The 9,126-nt window shown below is 46.2% G+C and overlaps 1 protein-coding gene across 1 annotated transcript in view; it reads left to right on the top strand.

Annotated features, from left to right (window-relative positions):
• The first annotated feature begins 1,116 nt into the window (after positions 1-1,116).
• LOC118993030 (low-density lipoprotein receptor-related protein 2-like) overlaps positions 1,117-9,126 on the top strand; it is a 31,076-nt gene continuing 23,066 nt past the window's right edge. The window contains exons 1-6 of the mRNA XM_037055090.1: positions 1,117-1,300; positions 1,993-2,161; positions 2,700-2,868; positions 3,688-3,913; positions 4,717-4,842; positions 6,192-6,416. Of these exons, the coding sequence (XP_036910985.1) occupies positions 1,228-1,300; positions 1,993-2,161; positions 2,700-2,868; positions 3,688-3,913; positions 4,717-4,842; positions 6,192-6,416 (988 nt within the window). The 5' untranslated portion in view covers positions 1,117-1,227. The remainder of the gene's footprint in view (positions 1,301-1,992; positions 2,162-2,699; positions 2,869-3,687; positions 3,914-4,716; positions 4,843-6,191; positions 6,417-9,126) is intronic.

Below are 9,126 nucleotides of genomic sequence, written 5' to 3'. Positions count from 1 at the left end.
AAGTAGCAGCACCTCATTTAAATCCTGCCAGTTACACCTGTGAGGCGGAAGCCTTTTTCATCAGCGTGCAGGAGATGTCCCGTGGCACAGTAGGCCCTAACCCCTGTCATTCTGAATTAGGTTCTGGCTGGTCTGACAAGTGACAGCCCCCCAAGAGTGTTGCCAGGGTAACATAGATCAGCATTCTGCACTAGGGGCCCCACATGGGTGTTTCCGTTGAGCTATCTTCACGTGCACTGGGGACTCTGTGGAGGCGGGGGCTGCCAGTTCCAGCCCACGGCAGAGATTTCCATGTGATGACTATCCAGCGAGCTTCTGAAAAGTGGCCCAAAGGAACAGGAATCCTCGGGTGGGGTTTCGGGGCTGTCTCTAACTTTGGGCTCTCTGTCACTAGATGTAGATGAGTGCTCTATGGCGTACAACCCCTGTGACCAGCTGTGTCATAATACGCCAGGCTCTTACTCCTGTGGGTGTATTCAAGGTTACTGGCTTTCCAATGGCACCAACTGTCCAGTTGTAGGTGAGTTCCATTACCCAAAGCAAAACCTGTCCCCTGTGCCATTCTTAGCAGAAATTATAGGTAAAAGTGACACAGATGGTTCCCTGCAAGGTCTAGTGATACAGATGGCTTTATTCTTCCCATAAAAAGGCTGCTATTATGACATGCCTTGGCCAATCTGAGTGTCCGTTGCTATTAAGTACCTTTAAAATGACTTAGTTAATGACTGTACCCCTAGGCATTCGGGAAACCCAATCAGTGCAATCTTACCTTGGCCTGTGCTTCTTTTAACGATGGGACCCTTAATTACTTTGGGTGCTATGTGTAAAGCTTAGAGGGGACCTCTGTCTAGGCGTGGAAGAGGGCTGAATCTGAAGTCAAATAAGGTGGGAAGTTCCAAAGGCTTGTTTTAATGCGCTGGAGTTCAGAGGAGGGGCTGAGACTTGCAGTGGTCAGCGAGACCCCCTCTGCGTATTCCTTAGTCCAGACCTCAGGGATACAGGTTGGCCTGGGAAATGGGGCATATTTAGCTAAAGAGAATGGTGTGAAAGGGAGTGTCAAGGTAATGTGTCCTTTTCTCTTCTCCTTCTACTGCAGATGGTGCTATCAGGATTCTGATAGCAGCAGATCGAGAACTTGGTTTCCTGGATCAAAGAACAGGCATCTATGAGACTCTGATACCTATAAAGTCAAGGCCTACTTCTGTTGCCTATGACCTTGAGCGAAGCATGTACTTTTGGGTAGATGAAGTCTTAAATGTGTTTGTCCCTGGAAAACCAAACTTTGTTCCTCTCTATCCAGGTATATTTCTTGATGTTAAGAGCCTTAACTTCTTAAAGCTACTTAAACATAGTGTAAGAAATGTATGTATTCATCTGGATACCTTCCTCTGTTTCACTTATCAGGAATCATGACAGTACCTAAAAATCCCAATTTAAGATTAGACTTTGTAGTTTGTATGCTCTACAAGAGCTTGGTAGAATTAAATGAAGTTTTGGAACACGGGCTCAGGCCAAGGTTAGGCTCAGCCCCATCATAGGTCTACGACCTGAAGTAAGTTGTTAACCCCTTTGAACTACCCTATAAAATGAGGCCAATAGCACTTGCCTCACTGTGTCAGTGTGGGGCTTAAACGAGACATTTCATGGGAAGAAGTGTTTAGCACAGTCCTGGGCACGTGGAAGTCCTGTGACAGCAGTGAAGAGGCAGAGTTTGTGACAATCCACCTGAGACTTAGGTAATAAATATCACAGAACCCAAGCTGAAGTCGCATCCTCTTAGGTTCCTGGGTCACGCTTCTGCTGAGGTCTTTCTCTTTCCCTGCTGCCCGGCGTATAAGGGAGGAACCTGCAGTCACTCCCTGTGAGTCCTCTGTGCCTCACTGAATAGCTGGAATTCGGAAGCTGCAGAAAAGTCCTGTCCGAGTCTCATTTTTCAAGCTAAGATGGGCATAGAAGAGTGCAGGGACATAATACTGTCTCCTGTGTCCCCAGAACTCAAAACAGTGAACAGTGTCTCTTTGGACTGGTACACGGGACAGTTGTACTGGGCCAGCAGCTTTGCAAGGGTCATCTGCGCTGGTTTAAGTGATGGCAGAGGCTACGTCAGGATCTTGGAGAAGGACCTCATTCCAGAGCAGCTGACCGTGTTTCCTGCAAAGAAGTAAGTAGTGTTTCTTTTGGAATATATCCCAAATCATTGCTTACCTTGGACATTTCAGTTGATAAGAGAACACTTCAACCTTTTCAACCTAGGTCTCAGTTGCTCTAAAAAAATTCTCAATTTTGAAGTAAAAATTGAACATAGGGAGCCAAACGTTTCAAAGTGTAAGAGCAGAAATCTGCAGCATTCGTAGCAGGGCAAGGACATGAGGCCTGTAGGGGACAGCTGAGCGGGCCTGGCTGTTCAGAACAGTGTATGCGCACCTGAGGGGTTCTTTTTTTTTTTTAAATGTTTTATTTACTTATCTTTAGAGGGGAAGGGAAGGAGAGAGGAAGACAAACATCAATGTATGGTTGCTTCTCATGCATCCCCTGCTGGGAACTCGCCCCTGCTGGGAACCGGCCTGCAACCCAGGCATGTGCCCTGACTGGGAATCGAACCGCGATCACATGGTTCACAGGCCTGCACTCAATCCACTGAGCTACACCAGCCAGGGCCTGAGGGGTTCTTTAATGCCTTGTGCTTTGGCTTTTCTCAGGTACTTGTATTGGGTCAATGGAGGTCAGAGAGGCATGCGGACCATTGAAACGGCAGGGATGGATGGCTCTGATAGGAAGGTGCTTGTGGTTGTAAACATGGAGGAGCCCGTGGGACTGACACTTGACCACGTGACTGGCAGGCTGTACTGGATCAGTAAATATAAAAAGGTACAATAGAGATGTCTGGAAGCAAAGGTAAACCCTTTTAGCTGGGGCTTGAAATGTCTACAGGTAAGTACAAAATTCTCTTAAGGCTTGTGTCAGCTCTGAGAAGCGTCTTCTGGCCATGAAAACTGAGAAGAGCAAGTTATAATTGACCAGGATTTTTGTGCAGATCTAGACTAGACCAACGCAGGCTGGGAGTCATAGTGCGGCTGTCTTAAACACCCTACAGTCAAGCAGCCCTGAAGTTTTCCGGTGGTATAGGTCAGGTTCTCCGTTGTACCTAGGACACCAAACCTCTTAAGATGGCAGACCACTTCTCGAAAGTGTGCAGTTACTCAGGCACTTCAGTGCCTTGTACTCGTATTTCTAGTTCTAAATATTACAGTTCATGTTATTGCTCTTTTGGAAGCATCCCACTGAAGGACATGGTGGCTAAGGCACAGGCCTGGGGGTCATGTTTTTAAGCCTATTACTGCGGGCTGTGATTTTGCCTGCTGACGGTTCTTCATTGCCCTCTCTGAGAAGGGAGGGGGTCCTACCTCACAGGGCAGTTGGAGACTGTTGGGAAGGGATGTGGTACAATGTCTGGATACAGACAGTAAGTTATAGTAACTTCTCGTACAAGGTACATTTGTACAAGAAGTAATTCCATACACTGGCTTTGGTATTCGCCTCCACGAATCCTCCAAATGAGTCCGTCCCTATCATGTTGAATATCATGTGATATTCCGCACAGTATTTAATCAGTGTCCAAGAAACTGAGGTGCACTGACATCATCAGCTAATGCTTCCCTGCTCTCACGAGACTCTCCAACCCTTCAGTCCATAGAGACGGTGAACGTGGATGGCAGCGGGAGGCATACCTTTCCTAGGATCTTCTCAGAGGATGAAGATCCAGCAGGACTAGCTATATTTGAGAACTCCTTTTTCTGGGCAAATAAAACACAGCTCTTTCGAACTTCACCCCGCTCCCCGAAGGAGAGAAGGATGCTGCTAAATGCTTCCGTATCTGCTTTCTCGGTGCTCCACAAAGCCCAACAGCCTAAGGGTAAGTCCAGGGCTCTCTTTTGAAATGCTTATAAATCAGTGTGTCTCCTAAACAGTAAATGGAAAGTACCTAAGTTTCTATCACGGTCTGTCACTGGAACTTGCTCTTTCAAGGCAGGGACAATGTCCTGGGTATGATTCCAGACCTACACAGGACTCCTGAGGAAGACAGACTGAACAAAAACATCTACCGAGAAACTCATCCCAGACCTGCACCTTGGGCTTGCCCAGTGCAGTGCCAGGCTTTTAAATACACAGAGCAGGGTTAAAAGCTGTTCACAGAAGGGCAAGAATAGCTTATTCACTGACAAGGACAACCAATAGCAGAAAACGAATCAAGCCCAGCATTCAGCTTATAGAAGGATGTCAAAGATTCACTGACTAGGAGTTCAAAGTCTTTGTTAATCTGAAATTATATGTCAGGCTCTCCCCAGAGAATGTTTCTCAATTGAGTCCAAGAAACTTACCAAAGTGGGGATCCCAGACCACTGTTCACATCTAAGGGAGTCTTCCTGTAAGCAAACTAGAATGACTTCCTATAAGGCAAGTCATTTTGCCTTAACTCTGAGAGAGAAGATGTTGTTTGTTGAGCCTTTGTTGGTTTAAGCTTACTATCGATTGTACAAGAGACAGGAGACCATGAGTGTTCAAAGGTCAGCATGCCTCTCCTCTATAGAAGGTAACGAGTATATTGGGATTCCTCCTGTCTTTAAAATGGCTAACCTCCAACTGAGTATTAATTCTTGAACTAGTATGGATAAATGCATCTGAAATTGCATCTAATCTGTTTCTGTCTTAAAATAGGCAGACACTCGGCCTGTGTTCCAGGTTCTTGTAGCCACTTATGTCTCCTGTCCCCTGTCCATCCCAAGGGCTACAAGTGTGTTTGTCCAGAGGGAATGTCCCTTCTACCTTCTGGCACATGCAGCGGTAAGTCCGCCAGGTGAGACGGGCCTGGCTGGAGGAGGCATGTTCTGGGGTGGCCCTGGAACTGACATAGCTTCTGGTTTTGGATCAACCACGTTTATACTGACAACTGATTTTGATAATGTTTTGCTATCAAAAGACCCCAGTTAGGTTTTTTGCAGGGAGGGGCTAAGATACACATAACATAAAATGTACCATTGTAACCATTTTAAGTAGACAGTTTACCAACACCTAGTACATTCACATTTTCATACAGCCATCGCGTCATCCACTTTCAGAATTTTTCATCTCCCCAAACTGAAATTCTACACCCACTACACCATAACTTCCATTTGTCTTTCCCTAACCCCTGGCCACCAGCATCTTAGTTTCTGTTTCTGAATTGGAGGCTCTGGGTACTTGGTATAAGTGAAGTCATACAGTGTTTTTCCTTCTGTGACTCGCTTATTTCACTTAACAGAATGTCTTCAAGGTTCATCTACGCTGTAACATGAATTTTCTTTCTTTTTAAGGTTGAATTATATTCCGTTATATATACACATACATACTTTATTGTGTTTATTCATTTATCCATCAATAGCTGTGCTGGGTTTTATTAGTTTTATAACGAGAAAAAAATTGCTTCCACTCAGTTTTGCATGAAAAACAACAACTAAGTTGGAAGAAGAGAAAAAAACCTCTTGACAGTCTTTTGACTGTGGTGTGTTCTGATTTATGTTTGAAAAGAGTGTCCACTTCAATATTGTGAACATAGTCCTTCACGTGGCTTTTCCATCTTTGCAATATTCAAGGCTACACAGTCATTGAACCTCTCTATCCAAATGACCTAAATGACATAAATGCCCTTGTGCTCTGCCTTTAAACAGCACGGTTCACAGGGAGTCCCGAGACGCGATCATGGTGTCATAAGCTGGCGTGCCAAACCCGAGACTTCAGCTTAGATCGTAGTTTGAAAATTGTGTATACAGTTCACAGTCCAAGTAACTTTTTTTTTAAATGGACAATAGAGTTTGCAGTTCTTTGTACTGAAACTTACATGTCCAGGCAGGGACCCGATGGCGTCACCTGATCAAGCGGAGCAGCCCCCCAGCTGTAACGCTCGGGTTTCTGTGTCCACCTCGCAGCAGAAATGCAGGGGACTCAGTGCCTTGGGAAAGCTGAGCATCTCTTGCCCAAACGAGTCCTTCTCCAAGGAAGTGAGGGCGTTCTTGTTGTGTGTGTGGTTCCAGAGGGAACTTGATTAAGGTCCCTTTCCAGGGGTGCCTCAGCTGGACAGGGAGGTTACTCACGACGGGAGATTTGGGGCTTACCTAACGAACGATCGACAGAAAATCTCTCCTTTTCCCTGGTAGACTTAAAAGTAGTGTTTTCTTCTGGCAAACGTCTCTACTTGTTGAATGTTGGTTTTATGGGGACTGCGATAGAGAGAACCCTAGTTCAAGAGCATCCTAGGAACATCTATCTCCTGGATGTTGACTGGAGAAGAAGCCTGGTGTACTGGACCACTGCTGAGGGGCATCTGCTCTGCTCCACCGGCTACTCGGGAGAGAAGCAGGAGATTTGGACAGAGCGGGCAGGTAAGGTGGGGTGGCTCTCCTGGATTTGTCCTTTAATTTCCAGCACCAAAATTTAAAAAGGCCAAAGAACCCTACCTGTCCCTGATCTGAATCAAACTTAATGCCAAACAGTGGTTTTTAACTAATAAAAATATTGTGTCTCTGATTTACCCTTGTTCTTATGAGAGGTGTGCAGACTGTAAAAAGGCTACCATGATTTGGAAAGTCCTAGGGTCTGGTTTTTAATAATAAGGTTTTTAAAATTATTTTTTCTGGCCTTAAGTCTGAATGGGATTGATATGGACCTTAAATACTCCAATTTTGCATTGCAGATTTTCTTACACTGATTTAGAAGTAATTTGCAATGTAGATTTCAGAGAAAACTAACAAGATATTTTCTTACTATGGTAATATATACTTTCTCTCCCTTCCCACACTCCTAAATATCACACTCCACCCTGTCGCTCCCTGTTCTCAGGCTAAATGTAAACACCTCCTTTATTGAAGCTGAGACCTGGACTCTCTGGTGAGTGATTTGATCTCTGAGCGGGTGTTCCCTGTGTGCTGAGGACATGCTTCACTGGAAGAAGCGCTGTACCGACGCCTGTGTTACCACAGAGCAGCCGGCTCTACCCAGAGTCCCATGAGCAGCACGGTGCCTAGACCGTAGGTAGGCAGGACTGGACCTGGAGAACTTTCTGGAGAAATGGAAATGGGCGGTGGCCCGTGACACAGCTGATGGCTGTTAGGAAACCCCTGATCGCAAATGACTTCTACTTAATTAAAATGCCACCTTCCCCCAGCTGTGTTACAATGATCATACCAAGGAATTATAAGAGGCCGGCGATTTCATTTGAGCTTCCTCTGGTGTTAAACACTCTCCCTGTGGTGGGCGGCCGGGGAATCATTTATGTATGTCTCTGCCCCAGGTTCCTGGAACAGAGCTTCTAAGACCTTTGCTAATTTCTTGAGTCACTGGCACATCTGACACAGAGCTCCAAAATTCCTTGGAATTTGCTGGGTGATGAGATCTTTTGTTACCATGAGCAGTTCTTGGTGGCTCCTGGGTGAGGACTGGTCACCACACACCTGAGCCATATTTAGAACCTTGGAACTTTCAGCCCTACTCCCCACCCTCTGGAGAGGGAGAAGGGCTAGAAATGGAGTTAACAATCAGTCATGCAAATGTGATGAGGCCTCCATACAAATCGGGGTTCAAAGAGCCCCTGCTGGGAGGGTGGCACACACCAACTCCATGGGGACAGAAGTTTCCGAGCTGAGACATCAGGGGTTGCCCTGTGCGTCCCTTCATCTAGCTGGTCGCACGTCTCCTTCATGTAATAACCTAGCAGATGTGAATAAGTGTTTTCCTGAGTTCTCTGAGCCAGTGTATCAAATTACTGAGCCCAAGGAGGGGGTTGTGGGAACTGTGATTTACAGCCAGTCAGTCAGAGTGCAGGTGACAAGCTGGGACTTGTCACTGGCCCCTGAAGTGGGGGCAGTCTTGTGGGACTGAGCTCTCAACCTGTCAGACCTGATGCTGCCTCCAGGTAGTGTCAGAACTGAAGTGGATGCAGGACCCCCGCTGGAGTGTCAGGATTGTGTGATGCCAAGGCACACCCCCACACATGTGATGTCAGAAGTACTGTGGGAGAGGAAGGGAGATAGGCAGGGGTGTTTTTCCTGCACGGTGGCTGAACTGCTTGACAAAGCCAGGCAGGCCTTTCTCGAGGTGTTAGTCAGCTCAGCCTCTGCTGTCATAGCCCCTGTACAGAGCTCAGGGCCACCTGGCGACCACAGAGCACCAGCTTTCAGCTTATCCTCACAGCAAGTGCGCTGGCATCCACAGTGCTTTCTCTTGGTGTGTTAATCTTGTCCTTGTTTGGAAAACTGAGGCTGGAGAATACAGGTGACATTGGGAGGGCTTCAAAATTCTGTTTTAGACAAGAGTGCATATCTATAAGAACCTGTGTAGAATTGCTCAAAGGCCACATTCCGTGACCTAGACCCTGGGTTTTTGGCCTTGAACCTGAGTAGAACCAAGGTTAAGTCTAACTCCAGACGGAGCACATGTTCTCTGTAGATGCCAGAGCCCAGCAAAGAAGAGAACAGCAGAACTGAGTGCGGCCAGTCTGTTCTTACTAATGTGCCCCCTTAGGGTCATGTCTTTCCTAGACAATAGTGACATGAGGATTATGGGGAGAATTCAGAAGCACGATTCTAGGCAAATCCCTCCACATGAAAACACGGGGGGGTAGTAAAGATGTGCTCCTGCTCCAAGATCCAGAAAGTAGGAAGAATTTATAGCACAGTACACCCTGTGCATACCAGCTTCTCTAGTCTGTCACCCACGTCCCACTACCATGCCCTGCCTGCCTGCCTACCTCCCCGGTGGTCCACATTTGAATTCTTAATATTATACCAAGCGTGTGCTGGGATATACTCAACAACTGGCTCTCTGGGGGGAAGAGTGTGCGTACATATGCCCACATATGTTTATAATAAGGCTAACTGTTACAAAGGATGTGTAGTACACGTGACAAATGATGAGACATGCGACATTCTTTATAGTAATTTTTATACAGCCAACTAATTTTCATAGATCGCTTTCTTATTCTGAATTCTTGGATCTTAGCCAATCTGCAGTTGCAATTCTGTCAAGATTTAACAAAACCCAATGATGGATAAATGCTGGACTTCGGGTGCCATTACTGAGCGAATGTCATCCTAA

The sequence above is a fragment of the Sturnira hondurensis genome, unplaced genomic scaffold (assembly GCF_014824575.4).
Source record: "Sturnira hondurensis isolate 20B ecotype Veracruz unplaced genomic scaffold, ASM1482457v3 Scaffold0008640, whole genome shotgun sequence".
Classification (NCBI taxonomy): Eukaryota; Metazoa; Chordata; class Mammalia; order Chiroptera; family Phyllostomidae; genus Sturnira; species Sturnira hondurensis.
This window is presented reverse-complemented; position numbering and strand designations above follow the sequence as displayed.